Source organism: Ovis aries, chromosome 1, assembly GCF_016772045.2.
Source record: "Ovis aries strain OAR_USU_Benz2616 breed Rambouillet chromosome 1, ARS-UI_Ramb_v3.0, whole genome shotgun sequence".
NCBI lineage: Eukaryota > Metazoa > Chordata > Mammalia > Artiodactyla > Bovidae > Ovis > Ovis aries.
Genome location: NC_056054.1, coordinates 85,839,365 through 85,862,223, shown reverse-complemented (window position 1 = coordinate 85,862,223; position 22,859 = coordinate 85,839,365). Strand labels below are relative to the sequence as shown.

General features: G+C 38.0%; 1 protein-coding gene across 1 annotated transcript in view; it reads left to right on the top strand.

Annotated features, from left to right (window-relative positions):
* Positions 1-22,859, top strand: part of LOC101102447 (mitochondrial adenyl nucleotide antiporter SLC25A24-like) — a 65,149-nt gene that overhangs the window by 4,898 nt on the left and 37,392 nt on the right. The window contains exon 2 of the mRNA XM_042251705.2: positions 9,530-9,641. Within this exon, the coding sequence (XP_042107639.2) occupies positions 9,531-9,641 (111 nt within the window). The 5' untranslated portion in view covers position 9,530. The remainder of the gene's footprint in view (positions 1-9,529; positions 9,642-22,859) is intronic.

The window sequence follows — 22,859 nt, the reverse complement described above, 5'->3', positions numbered from 1 at the left end:
GTGAGAGGATTTTATTAGCTAGGCCTAGAAGTGGCACACATTACTTTCACTTGGATTCTGTTGGAGAGATCTTGGTCACAGGACCATGCTTAACTGCAAGGGAGACTGGGAAGTGTAATCTAGCCACTTTGTCCAAAGAAGGCAATGAGGAATTTTGGTGGATGGCTGGTGATCTTTGCTACATTTCTCACACCTTTGTCTCTTTGTTTGCTCACCTTTCGCTATTCATTTTAAAAATATTTGAGTCCCTTCTAGCTCTGTCCCTTCTTCAGAGCACTCACATCTTTGTTACCCTCTGATGCTTGATCATTTTCTACCATTGTGATTTTGGTGTCTTCCCTATTAGCCTGTAAGCTTCTGGAGCACTGGGATTCTTGCTGACTCATTTCTGTTTCTCAAGCGTTTAGTTCCTTACATATTTATTGAGTGAATGAATACGTGCATGGCTGTTGAGTAGAAGAGTAGTCAATTGCTAAAGTTCTTTAAAATTCCAGTACTCAAAGATTCTATGTTTTCAGTGTTAGAAATTTTACTCTAAAAATAAGGCACTGGTAATTTGTGGCAGATTGACTTACATGTGATAAATATATAAATATTTAAATGCTGTAATTTGTTATCTACCTTGTGTGAATGTATCTCTAATATCATTTTTCCTTTCTTGTAGATAATTTTAAAATCTGTGGTTGATAATGAGCATAATCTGCTGGACCTTGGCACATTTATGCAGTACATAAAAGATAATGAGATAAACATGAAATTGACTTTTAAGAGTTTGGACACAAATAATGATGGTTTGTTTTTCATAGAACTAGTAATTTTATCCAAAAATTAATTGTGTTTTAGTAAAGGTTTATTTTTAGGTGTTTGGCTTCTCTGAAAGGTTATTGAAAACTCATTTATTTAATTCTGTCATTTGTTTTATTATTACTTTTAAGAAATATTTTTAAATGATGTTGCTTTTATTTACATACTACCTTTCAAAAAGAAAACCACCAACAAAAAGGTTATACCCTTTGAGTAACATGCTTTTTAGCTAAAGATCTGAGAAATATTTACTTCATTTTGGTAAGGTTTTTACATGAAGCTCCATGTGGCAATGGTGGTTAAGCTGAGTCTGGAAAGATCAGTAGACGTTACCTTAGTGAAGAGTAGGAAAGAGTGGTCCAGGCAGAGGAAATAGCTTGTTGGGAGGCTGTGGTCACCTAGGGGGAGTAGGTCATGTCTGAGGAACTAGAGGAAGACCAGTGAGGGTGAAGCTGAGAGCAAGGGGAAGTGTCAGAGATGAGGCTGGGAGGCTGGCACAGGTAGGATCATGGAGAGCCTTGGGGTCTGGAAAGGTTTCTGGACTTGATCATAAAGGGGAATGAGGTGGGAAGCCTCTGAAGAGTTTTCAGTAGTGGGGGTAGTAACCCCATCATATTTGTGTAGAGCATGAACTGGCATTTTGATCTACTGTGGGACTGGGTTGATGGGAATAAATGACTTGGGAAACACTTAGGCACAGAACAGACCACATTTGGTGGTTGAATGTGTAGTAGGCTGAGGGAAAGAAGAGACAAGAATGACTTATTTAAGCAATATTGGAGATAAACTTTTTATTTATTAATATAAGAAATGTCATATGGACTTTCCAGTCTCTTTGTCTTGGCAAGTAGAAAAAGTAATTGGGATGTTGATGTTTTATGGCATGTTGTGATAATGTGCTGAATACTGCATTACTGTTTCAAACCTTCCAGTTGATGCTCATTTTCTTTATTCCTTTAAAGGAGTGATTGATCCTTCAGAAATTATCAATAGTCTCAACTTAATAGGTATACATATTTCTGAGAAAGAGGCATTGAAGATTCTTGAAAGGTCAGCCCTTACATATTATATATATTTTAAAATTAATTTTTATTTACTTTAAAACCTTTTGGGCTTCCCTCATAACTTAGACAGTAAAGAGTCTGCCTGCAATGCGGGAGACCTGGGTTCAATTCCTGGGTCAGGAAGATCCCCTGGAGAAGGAAATGGCAACCCATTCCAGTATTCTTGCCTGGAAAATCCCGTGGATGGAGGAGTCTGGTTGGGCTATAGTCCATGGGGTCACAAAAAGTCAGACCAGACTGAGCGACTTCACTTTCTTTCTTTCTTTCGGACTTCCTTTGCAGTCCAGTGGTTAGGACTCTGTGCTTTCACTGCAGGGGTTGTTGTGGGTTCAGTCTCTGGTTGGGGAACTAAGATCCCTCATGCTGTACAGTGTAGCCAGAAAACCAAAAACCAAACAAACAAAAAACCAAAAACCCCACAAGCAAACAAAAACCCAAACAGCTTTTTCATTATGAAAATGAAAACTGTGGAAATTTTATGAAAACATGAATAATGGCTCATAATCATCTGTTTGCTATCACTGTTCTATATGATATATTATCAGCTTTGAGTCTCTTAAGACTTTAGAGGCAAAGGCTATTATTTTCCTTGTTTTACTGAGGTTAAGCAACTTCCTCAAGGTCACCATAATCCACCTCTGCAATATTAATCCATTGATATAATTTTATATTTATTTTATATTTATGCATATATCTATTTTTGTAAGCTCATATGCTTTATGCTATTAATCAGGCCATCAAGCATCCAATCAATCAAGTCACCTATCAATCAGATATTGATTGATGCTTTTTGTGACACATGCAGTAGCCAGTGAAGATTCAGTGGTATAAACGATATGGTCCTGGTGCCCATCCTTGCAGAGCTAATAGTCTATGGGGCTGAGGGGAGCTGAGTTGCAGAGTGGCGAAAGCTATGATAGGGACACATAAGAAAACACTGAAGAAAAGTATCTCTACTAGGAAAGAGAGCTGAATTTTGTCAACTATACCGCTTTTTTCACTTCACCTATTTTTTAAAAACTTACTTACTTTTGGCTGTGCTGGGTCTTCGTTGCTGCATGGGCTTCTCTATTTGTGGTGAGCACGGGCTACTCTCTAGTTGCCGCGCAGGCTTCTCATTGCTGTGGCTTCTCTTGTTCGGAGCATGGGCTCTAAAGTGCTCAGGCTCAGCAGTTGCGGCTCCTGGGCTCTACAGCACAGGCTCAGTTGTGGTGCACAGGCTTAGTTGCTCCCAGGCATGTAGGATCTTCCTGGATCAGGGATCAAACCTGTGTCTCTTGCATTGGCAGGTGGATTCTTTACCACTGAGCCACCAGGGAAACTGTTCACTTGACATTTATTTAATGTACTATAGTAGTAGATCTGACATTAAACATTCCTGAATTAAAGCTAACTTGTTATGAACTGTTTCATTCAAGAAACATACAGACCAATAGAGAATTTTATCACAAACAACCATACCATCACTGGGTTTGTCATATTTAACATTTTGCCATATTTGGTTCAGATTTTTCAAATAAATAAAACATTACAGACAGCTGAAGTTTTCAGTGTCTTTAAACCCATTTCCTTCTTTTCTGCCAGAAGTAACTACTATTCTGAACTTATCATCCCCATACACATTTTTATCTCTGTGTCTATTTTACTACCTACATATCCTTAAAGTATGATACTGCTTCTCATATTTTAAGACATTATTTAAATGGTGGCATGCTGCATATTTTTAAAATCACTTTTACTAAATATTATATTTTAAAGATTTGTTGATGTTGATGTCTATAGCATCAATCATTTTAGTCAGTGTACAGCTTCTATTTAATGTATATGATTCAATTTACTTATGAATTCGCCTGATAGAATTTAGGTGTTTTTTTTTTTTTTGGAGTTTAAGAAAATAGTTTTTTATAAGTATGATTTAATTAAAGCTGTTTACAGTTGTTCTCTCCCACAGTAGTTAAGCATGAATTTAAAAAAGAATAGATGAGTAAAACAAGCACACGCAGCACACAGGGTTAGAGGAGCCAGCATGCGAAGTCTGTGGAACTCGAGGTTTCACTGCAGCAGGAATGGGACCAGATGCAGGTGGCCTTTTTTTTTTTTCCCTATTAGGAAGAAAAAAAAAAAAAAAAGACTGCAAAGGAAACAAACACGAAGTCATGTAACTGCCCACTGCCCAAGACGACAGCACTATAGAAACAGTTGCAAGTTAATTCTTAGAGATGACTAGAGATTTTTCAGTGTTTACACAAAAGTACATAGTACATATATTTTTTTTTTTTTTACAAAATAAACGTCATTTGCCACCATAACCTTTTCTTTAGAGGAAGATTTTTGCAGCAGGTCACAAGGGTTCTATTAAGTCATTTTAATGCTGAGGAAACAAATTTGAGTAATAGAACTAATCACTTCCCTATAGATGGATGTTAAGATGACAATTCAGATTATTTTTCAAACTAATCCTGAGCAAAATCTATTTACAGTTTAAATAGTAATGTTATGTAAAAAGTATTAACAAATCCACTATTACAAATATCAATTTCCTATATGGTCATCTATATATACACACAATAAAATGGTAAATATATGCAAAAATATTTAAAAAAATGCACAGATCACTTTCCCCTTTGAAATTTGGACTTCCTATATGATACCTGAAAAAATTGTTTTTTAAATTTTGTTTTGTTACTAGTACAAAACAATGCTGGAATGAATAGTCTCATATACATCATCTTGTTTATTACTTGCAGTCAAGTTGCTTAACTGTAGGGTATACAGACCTTTAATTAGATATTACAAATTTTTCTCCAGAGTGGTTGTACCAATTTAGTATTCTACTAGAAATGTATTTCCTTTCTATTACTTGATACTATAGTCTTCTAATATTTAAATGTTTTCCAAACCCATGGGTCAGAAATATTGTCCTGTTGTTTTAATATAATTTGATTTAATTTACTTATATTCCTCATTGCTAGTGAGTCTGAACGTCTTTTAATGTATTAGCTGGCCATTTGGATATTAGCTTCCTATGAATTGCTTAAGTTAAGTCTTTTGCCTACTTTTAAGCTGAATTGGTCATCATTTTCTTAATGGTTTGTAGCTGTTCCTTTGTAAATTCCGGATGTTAATCCTATGATGGTTATATGTGCTGCAAATGTCTTTTCCCAGCTTGTTTCTTATTCTAAATTCATTTTTTGTGTTTTTGTCATTGTGCAGAAAATTTCAGTTTTAATGTAGTCATATTTGTCCATCTTTTTCTTTCATGCATGTGCTTTTAACACCTTGAAAAACTCTTCCTTACCCTGGGATATAAAAATGTTAACCTATATCTTATTTTTACAATTTTGCATTTTACATTTAGTTCTTTAACTCATCTGTAATTGATGTTCATGTATGTTATAAAATTACATGTCCAGTTTCATTTTTTTCTATATGGTCTGTTGTTCCATCACCATTAATTGACTGGTCTCATCCTTTTCCCACAATTTGAAATGCTTACCTCTGTCATATTATTAAATTTCCATCTGTATGTGGATGTGTTTCTCATCTCTTTACTATATTACATTGGCTGTTGTCTGTTATGCATCATTACCATCTCCTAATTGCTATCACTTTAGAATACATCTTGATATCTGGTTTTACTTTCTTCATCTTCAATAATGTCAATGCTATTCTTGGCCCTTTAATCTTCTATATGCATTTTAGAATCAGCTTATTCGGATACATATATAAATATGCACATGTGCATACATACACTCATAAACCTCTTTTGGAACTCTTTTTGGCTGCGCCATGCAGCATGTGGGATTCTTAGTTCCCCAACCAGGGATTGAACCCATGCCCCCTGCCCTGGAAGCATGGAGTCCTAACCACTGGACCACCAGGAATTTAATTCCCCCTTTTTGGAATTTTGATTGCAATTGCATGTAATTTATAGATCCATTTGGGGGAGAAGTGATGTACTTATGATGTTACATTTTCTCTTTCCTGAATATTATGTATGTCTTTATTTTTAGATCTTCTTTAATGTCTTTTAATGTTATATATCCTCTATAAAGCTCTTATATAACTTTTGTTGGATTTACTCACAGAAACATGGTTTTTGTTGTTCTTCTAAGTATACAGAGGAATTTGATTTTCTATCACTTCATTTAGGATTATCATATCCATGTTAATAATCGATACTATTCCTAGGGTTAAGATGGAACCTTGTTTCCTTTCTGTGGTCTACAGGGCTCCACGTGGCCTGGCCCACCTCTCTAGTCTCGTCATCCAGAACTCTCCCTCCACTCTGTGCTCCAGGCTGACTGAGCTTTCAGTCTTAAACAACAACAAGAACAACAGCAACAAACACCCTGGAGTCCCATTGCTTCAACCCTTGTACAAACTGTTCTTTCTGTCTGGGAGACCCATTCCAGCTCCTTCACTTGGATATCCCCTAGCTTATTCTTTAGGTCTCTATTCAGATGTGACTCTGACCTCTGAAACTTTTTTGGTTTTGGTGGTATTTCCTTTTACAACTTTACAGAGGCTCATCTGTCATTTTCCCTATTCCCAATAGACTGTAAAGCTGGGACCAAAGTATATTATCCATTATTTTATAGTCAATGCCTAGTACAGTGTCTGGAATGTACTAACAGATCAATACATGTTTTCTGACTGACTTAATATTGTTACAAAAACCAGGGGTGGAGAGTATCAGATTTAACAGGAGGGACTGGCAACATAAATATTGAAAAAAAATTCCTTGGATCTGTTCATTTGAGATTTCTGGTCCTCTTAGTGAAAATAGTTTCAGTGGGTGGTAAAGGGTTATGTCAGATTGCACTGGGCTACAGAACAAATGGGAAGTGAGGAGGTGGGTATGATGAATGTAGTTTACTGATTTGGGAAGTTTAGATAAGATGGAGAAGATGCCTAAGCAAGTCTTCTTGCATTGTATTTTTTTGAAGGATAGGAGAGATTTGTGGAGAAGTAGCCGTGAGAAAGAGAGACATTTGTTGGATATCTTGTAGAGAAAGGAAATTAATGATTGAGAAGGAGTAGGACCAATAGCTCAAGAGAGACAGACAGGGTCCTTGAGTAAGAGTCAACATGTAATTCTCTGAGTCTAGGCGCATAGGAGGTGAGGATAAAAGTGGGTAGAGAGAAATTTTTTCATTCATTTACTGAGTGCATGGATTTATATAGATGCCAGGGATGTAGCAGTGAAGTAGTAGTGAAGGAAACAGGCAGAAATTCCTGCTCTATGGAACACTCAATAACCAAGAGGAGACAATAGGAGAAAAACAAATTATGTTAGATGGTGCTAAGTGGAAAAATAATAGAAGGGAGGAAAACTATGGATGTGTGAGTGATAGGGGAGTTGCAGTTTTAGATATGGTGAGTTGGGAAGGCCATGCTGGTGACATTTGTGTGGAGATTTGAAGTGAGGAAGGAGTCATGATGGTCTTTGAGGGAAGAGCAGTCTAGGCAAAGGAAGTGGCATGAGCAAAGTCACCAGAAAGGCAGTATATCTGACAAGGTTAGGACACTGAGAGGGGAGCAGTGTGCCTGGAATAGAGTGAATGAAGAAGAAGGTGGTAGGAGATGAGCTTTCAGAGGTAACAGGAGTGAGATCACATATGATCTTGCAGGAAATTATAAGGACTTTGGCTTTTGCCCTGGTAAGTCATTGGATGGTTTTAGACAGAGGTATGACATGATTTTAGATTTTAGGATCATTCTGGCCGATGTGTTGAGAATAGGGGGGACAAGGGTGAGAGTATGGAGGACAGGTATGCGATAATACAGACCACATTTGAGGGTGGCTTGTAGCAAGATGGAGGAGGTAAGTAGTGATTGGATTCTGGATGTATTTTGAAATGTTCACAATATTTACTGCTGAATTGTGAGTGGGGTGTAAAAGAAAAAAAAATAGTCAAGGATAGTGCCAAGATTTTTGGCCTGAGCATCTAAAAGAATGGAATTGTCATATATTGAGAGGGGTAAAACTGTGAGAACAGCACGTTTGGGATGGGGTAGATATCAGAGTTCAGGTTTGTTTTTGTTGCGTTTCAGATGCTAACCAGACATCTAAGTAGAAATGTTAGGTGGGCAACTTGAAATAGTAATCTGACGTTCAGAGGATCACTCAAGAGAGACATTTGGAAGTCATAGCCCATAGATGGTATTTGAAGCCATGAGACTGGAAGAGATAACCAAGAAGAGAGTATAATGCTCTGAGTCCTGGTGTTCTCTAATATTTAGAGGCAGGGGAGATGAGGGCAAACCAGTGAAGGAGACAGAGAAGGAGCAGCCAGAGAAAAGGAGGAGGGCTAAGAGAGCACTCTATTCTGGAAACTAGATGAAGAAAATGTTTCAAGGAGGAGACAACTGTCTTTGTCATATGCTGCTGATAGGGTAAAGATGAGGATAGAGAATGGATCACTAATTTGGGGCCATGGAGAATACTGGTGTAGTAATAGTAGTGAGAGCCTGATGGGAGTGGGTTCAAAAGAGAATGAGAAAGTGGAGACAGAAGGTAGATAGCTCTTTAAAGTAACTTATTTATGTATATATTTTGGCTGTATATGTGCATGCATGCTAAGTCACTTCAGTAGTGTCTGACTCTTCGCGACCCCATGGACTATAGACTGCCAGGCTCCTCTGTCCATGGGATTCTCCAGGCAAGAATACTGAAATGGGTTGCCATGCCCTTCTCATTTTTTGGCTGTACCATGCAGCTTATGGGGTCTTAATTTCCCTGGCCAGGGATTGAACCTGGGCCCCGTGCATTGAAAGCTTAGAGTCTTAACCACTGGACCACCAGGGAAGTCCCTAGACAAACAACCGTTTAGAGAGTGTTACTGCAAAGGCAGAGATCTAAGGGGTGACTGTGGGGAAGGTTGGGTTAAGAGGTTTTAAGATGAGAACACTTCAACACTCATGTTTTATGGAGAAATGGGGGACAACATGGCCTGAGAGTGAGAGTCAAAAATTGATTTGGTGGCTTCAGATGTGTGAAAATTCACAGTAATCACTGAGGGAGATGAGAAAGGGTGCTACCTCAAACAAGTAACTTTGAAATTTTGGGAACCTCACATTTCAAAATGATATATTTCATTATCTTTCTTCACATTCTTAATTTCATTCAAAGATTTGAGAAATTCCCTGATGAGAATTCTTAAAATTAGCTTACTATTATCTCATATTAATGAAAATTCTATTTCCATTGATATTTGCATTTCTTATGATATTTTTGACATGGGATATTTTATATCCATAGAAAAGAAAATTGCCTTTTGAGATCCATAACCGAAAAGGGTAATTGTCAGCCATCGTTCTGATTGTTAAGGAGTTACAAGATGAAGTTACAAATAGGGAGAAGGGGAAATATTTAAAGGAGAAATGCTAGAAGGTTGGGATGTAGTAATACTGACAGCTTGTTAGTTCTTTGTAATTTACAAGGCCTTTGTACATATAATCCAGTTTAATAGTCTAATAGCTCTGTTTTGTAGGAATTATTCCCATATAAACCAAAATTTAGAGATGTGAGATGCACTTTCTACATCACAAAAGTAACAATGTGCAGAACTCAACACAGCTCAAATTTTAAGAATATGAGATGTCATTTTAATAATGCTTTTTAAAATGTATAAATTGTAATTTGTATTAATTTATAGCATGGATGCTGATGGATCACTGACAGTAGATTGGGATGAGTGGAGGAAGTATTTTTTATTTAAACCTGCAAGAAATATGGAGGAAATTGCCCATTACTGGAGCCATTTTACCGTAAGTGGTCTCTTTTTATGAATTTGTATGTCTTATTCTATGAATCATGGGTGTAAATGTAATACATTACATACTCTTAGAAAATTGTGGGGCCAGAAAATTATTTAGTGAGGTTTTGCTGATGCTATACTATACTATAAGTGATGTTTCCTCAGAAATTTGCATGATGCTAAAAAATCTGAGTTGACATGTAATATCTACTTCAACTAAAATTTCAACCTGCAAAAGGCACACATCTGTTGAGAGGAAGTACACTCTTAAGAGTTGATTACTCCTACTCAGCACCATCATTTTGTGTTGTAGTTGCTTATTTTCTTGCCTGAAAAGTAGGGAGTGTGAATTGCAGATTGCTGTATTATATAACACTTCACTGATAAATATTTGTTGGATGAATGAATAAACTTTGAACAGAAGTTTTTGAAAGAGTGTTCAAAGCTTTAGTTTTTTTCATATGCATATATACCTCATGGTCGGCATAGGTCTTGTCTGTTGGTGCACTTAAAAATCTATGCTTCATAATTTCTTAAAGTTCTCAAAATTTCTTAAACTATCTTAAAAGTTTTGCTTAGTAACTACAAACTAAAATCTATACTATTCTGTGCCTCATGATTATATGTATACAGTTGAACCTTGGACAATGCAGATTTGAACTTCACAGATTTACTTATATGCATATTTTTTCGCAGTAAATAAGTACTAAAATACTACATGATCTGTGGTAGACAATGGATATGGAGGGTTAACTGTAAAGTTCTACATGGATTTTTGACTGTACCTGGGATCAGTGCCTCTAACCCCTGTGTTATTCAAGGGTCAAATTTATACATGCATCCATATGTCCTGTCTCTGAGAAATGGAGAAGACCAGTAGGATCACATTACTATTGATAGACAGAATAATCTTACTATCTTAGCTGTAACAGTGTGCATTCTCTACTCATAATATGACCCTTACAAAACTGTCTAGTTACCAACATTCTTTCAATAAATATGTAATCATTAAGAGATTTTTTTCCTTTAGGAAGTGTTCATTCTATACCTTCCTTTTAGAGATGATTAAAGCAATTTCAAGACAATGAAAAATACATTTATTGTATGCCTGTGTGCATACTAAGTCACTGTAGTTGTGTCTGACTCTTTGCGACCCTATGGACCGTAGCATTCCAGGCTCCTCTGTCTGTGGGATTCTTCAGGCAAGAATACTGGAGTGGGTTGCTATGCTCTCTTCCTGTATTGGTAGACTAGTGCCACCTGGGAAGCCCATTGTATGCCTAATACATGATAAGTTTTCTGTTTAATAATGAGATAAACAGCAAACAGGCATGGAAAGTGCATATTTTGAAAATTAACTGATACAGTGTTGGTAATAACCTACTAAAGTCATTTAAAATGAACTCAATGAACTGCCTTTTGGGTATAGTGCTAACAAAGGGTGCTTCATTTGTTCCATGGGCAGGTCCATTGTTTGGTTTATAGTAATTTCACAGGATACAAATGTGCTTGGAACTCTAGCTGTACAGCCCAGAGGTAGAAAGCAGCCAGTTCTGCAGGGTGGAAATAGTGCCAGCTCTGGTTCAAATCCCAGCGCTGCCATTTGCTATCTGGATGAGCTGGAGTAAATTATTTAATCTCTCTGGGCCTCAGTTTTCTTAACTGTAAAATTGGGGTAGTAATACTTACAGTTAGAACTGGACATGGGAACAACAGACTGGTTCCAAATAGGAAAAGGAGTATGTCAAAGCTATATATTGTCACCCTGCTTATTTAACTTATATGCAGAGTACATCACGAGAAACACTGGACTGGAAGAAACACAAGCTGGAATCAAGATTGCCAGGAGAAATATCAATAACCTCAGATATGCAGATGACATCACCCTTATGGCAGAAAGTGAAGAAGAACTAAAAAGCCTCTTAATGAAAATGAAAGTGGAGAGTGAAAAAGTTGGCTTAAAGCTCAACATTCAGAAAATGAAGATCATGGCATCCGGTCCCATCACTTCATGGGAAATAGGTGGGGAAACAGTGGAAACAGTGTTAGACTTTATTTTTGGGGGCTCCAAAATCACTGCAGATGGTGACTGCAGCCATGAAATTAAAAGACGCTTACTCCTTGGAAGAAAAGTTATGACCAACCTAGATAGCATATTCAAAAGCAGAGACATTACTTTGCCGACTAAGATCCGTCTAGTCAAGGCTATGGTTTTTCCTGTGGTCATGTATGGATGTGAGAGTTGGACTGTGAAGAAGGTTGAGCGCCGAAGAATTGATGCTTTTGAACTGTGGTGTTGGAGAAGACTCTTGAGAGTCCCTTGGACTGCAAGGAGATCCAACCAGTCCATTCTGAAGGAGATCAGCCCTGGGATATCTTTGGAAGGAATGATGCTAAAGCTGAAACTCCAGTACTTTGGCCACCTCATGAGAAGAGTTGACTCACTGGAAAAGTCTCTGATGCTGGGAGGGACTGGGGGCAGGAGAAGGGGATGACAGAGGATGAGATGGCTGGATGGCATCACTGACTCGATGGACATGAGTCTGAGTGAACTGTGGGAGTTGGTGTTGGACAGAGAGGCCTGGCATGCTGCGATTCATGGGGTCGCAGAGAGTCGGACACGACTGAGCAACTGAACTGAACTGAACTGAATACTTACTTAGGGTTATTATGAGAACTGAAGATGACACATGTAACTGTTTAATACAGCACTGGGTTTGCTCTGTAAATGTCAGTTTTTATTTCTTAAACAGATATTGAGCTATTTCCTAGTCATATTATTGCTAATGACTAAGCGCAGCCAAGCACTTGGAGGACTAATTGCTTTCAAGCACTCTATGTTTTACAATTAATAATATTGGTAACTGACAGTCACTGAGTGTTTTTTAGTGCCAAACATTATGCTGAGTGCTTTATATGCTCTAAGTTACTTAATTAAAAAAAAATAAGTCTATCCAGTTAGGTATTAGTATTGTTCCTCTTTGCATTTGAGGAAACTAAGTCACAGAGGGTTCATTCAATTAGGAGCTCGGGGATTTGGAATTTGAATCCCACCTGACTCCTGAGCCCAGGTCCTTAATCATGACATATGTGATCAAACTTCTAGACCCTCAAAAAAAAAAAAAACCTACTTGTGATATATATACCACAGAATTTATTATCTGCTCTGCACACTACATGGGAAGGCCCAGGTTTTTTATCAATTACACAGGAAAGTGCTTCTAAATGTATTGTCATATATTTTATATTTGCTTTGTTAGAAGTGAATGGAACAACACACGGGTTCCAAATCGGAACAAGTGTGTCAAGGCTGAATATTGTCACCATGCTTATTTAACTTATATGCAGAGTACATCATGGGAAATGCTGGGCTGGATGAAGCACAAGCTGGAATCAAGATTGCCAGGAAAAATATCAATTACCTCAGATATGCAGATGACACCACCTTTACGGCAGAAAACAAAGAACTAAAGAACCTCTTGATGAAAATGAAAGAGGAAAGGGAAAAAGTTGGCTTAAAACTCAGCATTCAGAAAACTAAGATCATGGCATCCGGTCCCATCACTACATGGCAAATAGATGGGGAAACAGTGACAGATTTTATTTTCTTGAGATTCAGAATCACTGCAGATGGTGACTGCAGCCATGAAATTAAAAGATGCTTGCTCCTCGGAAGGAAAGCTATGACCAACCTAGACAGCATATTAAAAAGCAGAGACATTACTTTGCCAACAAAGGTCCATCTAGTCAAAGTTATGTTTTTTCCAGTAGTCATGTATGGATTTGAGAGTCAGACTATAAAGAAGGCTGAGCGCCGAAGAATTGATGCTTTTGAACTGTGGTGTTGGAGAAGACTCTTGAGGGTCCCTTGGACTGCAAGGAGATCCAACCAGTCTATCCTAAAGAAAATCAATCCTGAATATTCATTGGAAGGACTGATGCTGCCGCTGAAACTCCAATACTTTGGCCACCTGATGTGAAGAACTGACTCACTAGAAAAGACCATGATGCTGAGAAAGATTGAAGGTGGGAGGAGAAGGGGACGACAGAGGATGAGGTGGTTGGATGGCATCACTGACTTGATGGATATGAGTTTGAGTAAGTTCCGGGAGTTGGTGATGGACAGGGAAGCCTGGTGTGCTGAGGTCCATGGGGTCGCAAAGAGTCTGACACTGTAATGGGAATTCCTCATAATGTGGTTTCACAGCCTTGAGAAATTCCACAGAAAGAGCACCTGGAAAAACGGCATATATTAAGAAACTGTGTTAACGATTATCTTTCATGTTTTTCTTAAGAATAATCTCCTTGTTATAAACCTCAAGGCCAAACCCAGAAGGGAGTGTGACTGGGATCATGAAAGCATGGACCTTGGAACACCTGGGTTGGCATCAAGCATGAACGCTGCCTACATACTTGCTGATTGTTCCTGAGACTAGCTCAAAAGGGAATGGCCTGGGGTAAAAACAAGGAGATCTGGACTGTGTCAGTGTAGTGTCTTGGGAAAGGTATGATAAAAAAATGTTGTAGTCTGCAATTAGGAATAAAAGCTGGACTTAGAGTGGACTCTGCACCTCAGTCCAATAGCGGCTGCAGATCCCCTGACACACTGTACCAGATTTCGTATTCTGTCTTCATTCTCGTTGCTTGCTCCCGGACCATTAGGGCAACACGACATGAGTGAGCGACTGAATTGAACTTGTTAGAAGTGAAAAGTCTGACTGAAGATAATAGGAGAATCTGCTAGTCTTGAACACTGAAGATACTTATACATTATTGCCTCTTAAATAACTATTCTCACCACTGTGTGCACAGCCTGTATTTGACTATGGGGCATCCTCGATGGCTCAGCGGGTAAAGAAACCGCCTGCAATGTAGGAGACACAGGAGAGCTAAAAGTATTTATTAGAATTTGACAGATTGTTCTTTTTGTATTTAATCTTAGACAAATAATTTTATGTTGAAAATGGTATACAGATTTTTAAATGGTTAAATTGTAAAGGTTTTCCTAAGCATGATACAAAAATTATCAATTCATATTTTTAATATAATTATATTAATTTTATAATTGACAGTATTTCAAGCTAATTTATGAGTTATTTAAAGTTATATTGGTTGGTAAGATATAAAATCATAGGAAAGGCTGATATTAAATTTGCTGTGGAGATGAAATATATAAAAAATTTAGACCTTATTAGGAGATAATGTTTCCATTTGAGATCAGCTAACTATAATGTTATGTAAAATTTGTTTTGATAGGGAATTGACATGGGAGATAGATGGACTTTTCATAATTTAGTTGATGAAAAGAGAAAATCTGGTCATCTATGGAAATATCTGTTGGCTGGAGGCATAGCGGGTATGTGTGCTCGAACATGTACAGCGCCATTAGAGCGTCTGAAAACCCTCATGCAGGTGTGTTGCATAGTTCGTGTACATGATTTTGAGTAATGTGAATAATATTTGATGCTTTTAAAAAGGAGGATTTCAGAAGTCTTTTTAATAATATTTCTTGATTTTTTTTTTCATGTGCAAATTGCTTCATTGCCAGTAATCTAGACTCAGTTATTCAATAAGTTCCCAGACACTCAACTCACCTTGAGGGTGCAACAACCAAGTGATATACCATTCTCATTCACATGCATTTTGGAGTTTTGTGATGGAGACAGATCTGCAAATAAATAATTAAATACAACCTAGTACTAGTATTCTAGAGAGGGCAAAAATTAGGAAAATCTTTTTTTTTTTTGGTGGAGCCTGGGAAGGGAAGGCTGCACAATACTTTTAATTCTCTCCCTGGACTGAAAATTGTGACAAGAGACAGAAAGTGTTCAGGGTCAAATGCAGGGCCCTGTAGGTGGAATTCTTCAGTTTTCTGAAGTTTTGGGTCCCTTTCAAATTAATGCAGGCAATGAAGAAATTGCCTGAGCCTTGTGGCCAAGTCTCTGGTTATGACTGTTCAACTGAAACCAGGTGAGAAGGGTGTCCACCCTCTTCATTGCTCTATTCGAGGCAGAAATGATGGACCTATAACAACATTTGGTCACTGTCTCCTTTTAGCCTTTATGGGTCACCATGGAATAAATCTGTCTCTAACTTTTATAGAAAAATACAAAGCAAGGGAGCATGTCTGGCTGCTGGTATTCTGAGTTCAAGCAGGGGAAAGGGACAGGAGGCCTGCTGTGTATATTTACTCACTTAATTCATCTGTTTTTAGTCCTATGCCTCACTGAATTCTTGAATTCTGTATTCCTGAGTTAAGATCCTCTCTGCTTCCTCCAGAGAATAAAGCCTCATGGATTTTTAAAGGAAAATTTAGTTCTATGTGCTTTCCCCTCCTCAGAACCTTGAGTTACAACTTTTACTTTGCTAAATTAGTTATCACTTTTCCATTTGCTTTCTACCTCCCCCAAATCTGATGAAACCGCTAATACCCGTATCCCTGCAGATTAGTAATGAGGTGACCACATAATTTTCATTTGAACTGAGACACTTTTAAAAAAGAAAGGGGTGCTTAATAATCATGAGGGGACAGCTTTTGGGGGAATTGGGATCAATGGGTGCCCTAGTTATTGCCTTCTTTGTTACTTTACTATTGTTTTTGTGTGGTTTTGGGAGGATGAGGAAATAAACATGTGGGGTCATTCTACCACTTTTTCTGAAAGTCAGTATCTTACATGTCTAAAATTATTTTATTTTTCTTTTCTCTTTGATTGGCAGATTGGCAGAATATGGACATCAAAGTAAAAAATGCTTTCCCTTAGAACTTCTTAAGGCATTATGCTATTATTTTGTAGTATTCAGTATTACTTCTGAAAAGTCTGATGCCATTTTGATATTTTGTAGATTACCTGATTTTCCTCTCTGGAAGCATTTAGTCATGCCTGTACCTTGGGCTTTTCCAGTGGCTCAGCATGTAAAGAATCTGCCTGCAATGCAGAAGACACGGGAGACACGGGTCAGATTCCTGGGTGGGGAAGATCCCCTGGAGGAGGAAATGGCAACTGACTCCAGTATTTTTGCCTGAAAAATCCCACTGATAGAAGATAGGAAAAAAAAAAAAAAATCCCATGGGTAGAGGAGCCTGGCGGGCTACAATCCAAAGAATCTCAAAGAGTCGGACATGACTGAGCAACTAAGTACTACGTTGGGTATTCTGAAATTGTACACTGTGAGTTTAGGTAGGTTCTTTTCAACCCATTGTGCTTGACACTTGGTGGGCTCTTCTTAACCATAAACTTAGGTCTTTCTTCAGCATTAATGTATTCTAGTGTTTCCTCCTTAGTTTTCTTCACTTTATTCTCTCTGGAATTCTTCTGGTTGAATGGTTGAATGTGGTACCTCCCAGACTGACCTTGATGCAGCTTGTGTGTGTGTGTTAGTTGCTCAGTTGTGTCTGACTTTTAGTGACCCAATGGACTGTATCCTGCCAGACTCCTCTGTCCATGGGATTTTCCAGGCAAGAATACTGGTGTGGGTTGTCATTCTCTTCTCCAGAGGATCCTCCTGAACCAGGAATTAAGCCTGCATTGCAATCTTATCTTTTCATAAATATTTTTATTACTATGTCATTTTACTTGACATTCTGGGACATTTCTTCAGTACTGTTTTTTAACCCTTCTATTAAACTTCTTATTTTAGTAATCACAGTTTAAATTTCTGAGAGCTCTTTTTATCCTTTTGACTGATCTTTTTTCATAGTATCTTTTTCTTGTTTGGTATTTCTTACAATGAATTCGATATCATCTTGATTCTTTCTGAGGGTTCTTTATGTTTCTTTTTTGTTTTAGTTAAATGTAGTTTCCTAAATTGTCACTATTTTCTGTGGATTTAATTATTCTGTTTATCTTAGTTTTGCGTTCTATGCTGCCTTTCCTCCTTCACATATATTATGACCCTGTATTGTTCTTTTGTATTAAAAATGAAGAATGGATATTTTAGGTAGCTTGTATAGATTTCTTCTGCAGTTGTGTTTTCTAGCTATGTTTCTCCCACAGATTTTTTTCTTTTTTTTACAAATTGAGATATAATTGACTTATTATATTAGTTTTATGTGTACAATATAGTGATTCAGTATAGGTATGCATTGCAAATGATCACCACAATAAATCTAGTTAACATCCATCACCATATATAGTTATGTTTTTTTCTTCTGATGAGTTTTCAAATCTACTCTCTTAGCAAATCAGAATTTCTGTTATAAAAGGAATTTATACATCTGTTTATTTGCATTGTTTTTCTGTCACCAAGAAAATCAAAGAATGACCACAAGAAATAAATCCCTGTGAATCAGCCTCTTGAAAACTCCACACGTTTTTTTGTAGTCTCATCACTTGTTTTATTAGCTTCACTCTTCTTCTATGTAGGGCAGGCTTAAGCTTCTGCACTCCACACTCTCCAGCTCTCCGCTCTGGGAGGCTGAGATAGAGGGCCGGGGGCAGCAACCCTTCTCAGGTCTAGCCCTGCTCTGCTTGTAGCACTGTCACTTTTCCTTTATATACATTGACGCTAAAAATTAGAATACTCTTGGTGAACTGAACCTTTTGTCACTGTGAAGTGATCTTCTTCGTCTCTGTAAATGCCTTTCGTTCTATTTTGTCTGACATTGATATAGATGCACTCTGTACTCTTGCTTGGGATTTGTGTTATATATCCATTGTCATTCTTTTACTTTCAGGGTTTCAGCATTTGTATGTTTTAGATAAGTTACAGGTAAATGGCGTATAGGTGGTTTTTATTTTATTTTATATATTTTTCATTTGTTTGGCTTGCCAGCATGGCTTGCAGGATCTTAGTTCTTCTACTGTGGATTGAACCAGGCCCTTAGCAGTGAAATCACAGAGTCCTTACCACTGGACTGACAGGGAATTTCCTGGATTTTGTTGTATTTTAAACTAGAAGACTTATTTCATTTAACAGTTGGTGTACTTATTGATATTTTGTTCAAGGCTGCCATCTTATTTTATGCTTTCTATTTGTCCTGCATGTTCTAAGATCTTCTTATTTCCTTTCTTGCCTTCAGTTATATTTTTAAAAGTTATTCTACGTTTTTCCCCCTCCATTAGTTTTTGATGTTGTTTTCTAAAATATCACTTGGAGTAATAACTTGAGGAGCTATGATGATGATATCCAACTTGAGACTAGATTTTTATTTGTTTCTGTTAGGTGCTTGGGAGGACTATCAATCTGGAATCACATCATTTAATTCAGATTTGAGTCTTGACGTTCCCAGAACCACCCAGCTGGAACAAAGCCATGCCCTTGCAGAGGCTGGTTTCTTCTGGTTTACCCTTACCATAAGGGGATAGACCTGCAAAGTCCCAGTTTAAAGTGGAGATGGTTCTTCAGAGACCTATACCTTCAGCGAGCCCTGAGCTTTGTCTTCTGTTTTCTGTTATCCCAGAGAGGCAACAAAACAATGAGTTAACTTTATAATTGTTTTTTTCTGGGTCCAGAAATACACTTGAGTGGTAATCTTACCTTTCTAGATTTTCTCTTCTCTCCTAGATACTGGCCTTGGAATATGTCTCTGTCTTGTTAGCTCATGGATACCTTTAAGAAACTTTAAGAAATAAATATGCCATTGGCTTTTTCAGTTATCCTTACTTGGAAGTACATTCCTTCCTTATTACCCAGCTTGCCATTACTGTAAGTGAATTCTCTACATCAGTTCAGTTCAGTTCAGTCACTCAGTCATCTCTGACTCTTTGCAGACCACAAGAACTGCAGCACGCCAGGCCTCCCTGTCCATCACCAACTCCTGGAGTTTATCCAAACTAGTGTCCGTTGAGACGGTGATGCCATCCAACCATCTCATCCTCTGTTGTCCCTTCTCTTCCTGCCCTCAATCTTTCCCAGCATCAAGGTCTTTTCAAATGAGTCAGCTCTTCACATCAGGTGGCCAAAATATTGGAGTTTTAGCTTCAACATCAGTCCTTCAATGAACAACAGGACTGATCTCCTTTAGGACAGACTGGTTAGATCTCCTTGCAGGCCAAGGGATGCTCAAGAGTCTTCTCCAACACTACAGTTCAAAAGCATCAATTCTTTGGCACTCAGCTTTCTTTATAGTCCAACTCTCACATCCATACATGACTACTGGAAAAACCATAGCCTTGACTAGACAGACCTTTGTGGACAAAGTAATGTCTCTGCATTTTAATATGCTGTCTAGGTTGGTCATAACTTTCCTTCCAAGACTAAGCGTCTTTTAATTTCATGGCTGCAATCACCACCTGCAGTGATTTTGGAGCCCCGCCAAAATAAAGTCTGCCACTGTTTCCCCATCTATTTGCCATGAAGTGATGGGACTGGATGCCATGATCTTAGTTTTCTGAATGTTGAGCTTTAAGCCAACTTTTTCACTTTCCTCTTTCACTTTCATCAAGAGGCTCTTTAGTTCTTCTTCACTTTCTGCCATAAGGGTGGTGTCATCTGCATATATGAGATTATTGATATTTCTCCTGACAATCTTGATTCCAGCTTGTGCTTCTTCCAGCCCAGCGTTTCTTATGATGTACTCTGCATATAAGTTAAATAAGCAGGGTGACAATATACAGCCTTGACGCACTCCTTTTCCTATTTGGAACCAGTCTGTTGTTCCATGTCCAGTTCTACCTGTTGCTGCCTGACCTGCATACAGGTTTCTCAAGAGGCAGGTCAGGTGGTCTGGTATTCCCATCTCTTTCAGAATTTTCCACAGTTTATTGTGATCCACACAGTCAAAGGCTTTGGCATAGTCAGTAAAGCAGAAATAGATGTTTTTCTGGAACTCTCTTGCTTTTTCCATGATCCAGTGGATGTTGGCAATTTGATCTCTAGTTCCTCTGGCTTTTCTAAAACCCGCTTGAACATCTGGAAGTTCACTGTTCACATATTGCTAAAGCCTGGCTTGGAGAATTTTAAGCATTACTTTACTAACGTGTGAGATGAGTGCAATTGTGCAGTAGTTTGAGCATTCTTTGGCATTTCCTTTCTTTGGGATTGGAATGAAAACTAATCTTTTCCAGTCCTGTGGCCATTGCTGAGTTTTCCAAATTTGCTGGTATATTGAGGGCAGCACTTTCACAGCATCATCTTTTAGGATTTGAAATAGCTCACCTGGAATTCCATCACCTCCACTAGCTTTATTCAGACCGATGCTTCCTAAGGCCCACTTGACTTCACATTCCAGGATGTCTGGGTCTAGGTGAGTGATCACACCATTGTTGTTATCTGGTTCATGAGATCTTTTTTGTACAGTTCTTCTGTGTATTCTTGCCACCTCTTCTTAATACCTTCTGCTTCTGTTAGGTCCAGACCATTTCTGTCCTTTATCGAGCCCATCTTTGCATGAAATGTTCCCTTGGTATCTCTAATTTTCTTGAAGAGATCTCTAGTCTTTCCCATTCTATTTTTTCCCTCTATTTCTTTGCATTGATTGCTGAGGTAGGCTTTCTTATTTCTCCTTGCTATTCTTTTGGAACTCTGCATTCAAACAGGTATATTTTTCCCTTTTCCTTTGCTTTTCGCTTCCCTTCTTTTCACAGATATTTGTAAAGCCTCCTCAGACATCCATTTTGCTTTGTTTGCATTTCTTTTTCTTGGGGATGGTCTTGATTCCTGTCTCCTATACAGTGTCACATATCTCCATCCATAGTTCATCAGGCACTCTGTCTATCAGATCTAGTCCCTTAAATCTATTTCTCACTTCCAATGTGTAATCATAAAGCATTTTATTTAGGTCATTCCTGAATGGTCTAGTGGTTTTCCCTACTTTCTTCAATGTAAGTCTGAATTTGGCAATAAGGAGTTCATGATCTGAGCCACAGTCAGCTCCTAGTCTTGTTTTTGCTGACTGAAAAGAGCTTCTCCATCTTTGGCTGCAAAGAATATAATCAGTCTGATTTTGGTGTCCACCATCTTGTGATGTCCATGTGTAGAGTCTTCTCTTGTGTTGTTGGAAGAGTGTGTTTGCTATGACCAGTGCTTTCTCTTGGGAAAACTGTATTAGCCTCTGCCCTGCTTCATTTTGTATTCCAAGGCCAAATTTGCCTGTTACTCCAGGTGTTTCTTGAACTCCTACTTTTGCATTCCAATCCCCTATAATGAAAAGGACATCTTTTTTGGGTGTTATTTCTAGAAGGTCTTATAGGTCTTCATAGAACCGTTCAACTTCAGCTTCTTTAGCATTACTGGTTGGGGCATAGACTTGGATTACCGTGATATTGAATGGTTTGCCTTGGAAATGAACAGAGACTATTCTGTTGTTTTTGAGGTTGCATCCAAGTAATGCATTTCAGACTCTTTTGTTGATTATGATGGTTACTCCATAAGGCTTTTGATGTGTATTCACATTTATCATACATTACTTTTCCTAGTACTGTATGAAACTACCCGTTTCCCTGTATCCTCCCAAACATCAGGTCATATTATTTTATAAAAGATCTTGCTGGCAAGAGAGACAATAATTGGTGCACCAGAATTTCTGAATGGATCTAAATGCTCAAATGAATCTTGTCACTTGTATTTTTATCTTACTAATGCTCTGAACAGAGAGGCCAAGGGATGATGCAGGAGGGCAAGTGGCTGGTAGGAAGGCACATAGGTAGACTGATTAATAGTCACCTAGGCAGGCACCCATTTAAAGTGGAGTGTACCTGGGATTCCCTGGCGCTAGAGTGACTGATGCAGGAGAGAGTGGGTATGCAAGGGCTTAGCTCAGTGACTGTATACAAGCCAGTTCAGAAAGATTTCCTTATGTTATATGTTGACTGAATTTCAACACTCTTTTATAGATTTATTGCACAAATTAAAGTAAACCTATTTATTACTATGGCTGTAAAATACAGGTATCATTCTGAGTTTGTGTCTTTTTCTCCTCAGTAGAGAGTTGGTAATTATCTTCATACTGGTTCTTTTTTTTTTTTCATTTTTGGTCAGTTTTTCCTCCTTTTCTCTTCATATATGTTTTACAATGAGCCTGCTGATCCCCTCCACATTTACTAGGTATCCAACTATCATACTACAGCCATCAGACTGCTGCCAGTCTCCTTAAAAACAGATATATAGCTCTTTAATACCTCTGATTTTAAAACCACTTTTGTAGCTTCTTTTACTGGACTATATTTGTTGAATTTATCTTTTACTTTTCCTGTTATCTTCACTCACATGTTGAGTCATACTCAGTTCAGTCACTCAGTCATGTCCTACTCTTAGCGACCCCATGAATGGCAGCACGCCAGGCCTCCCT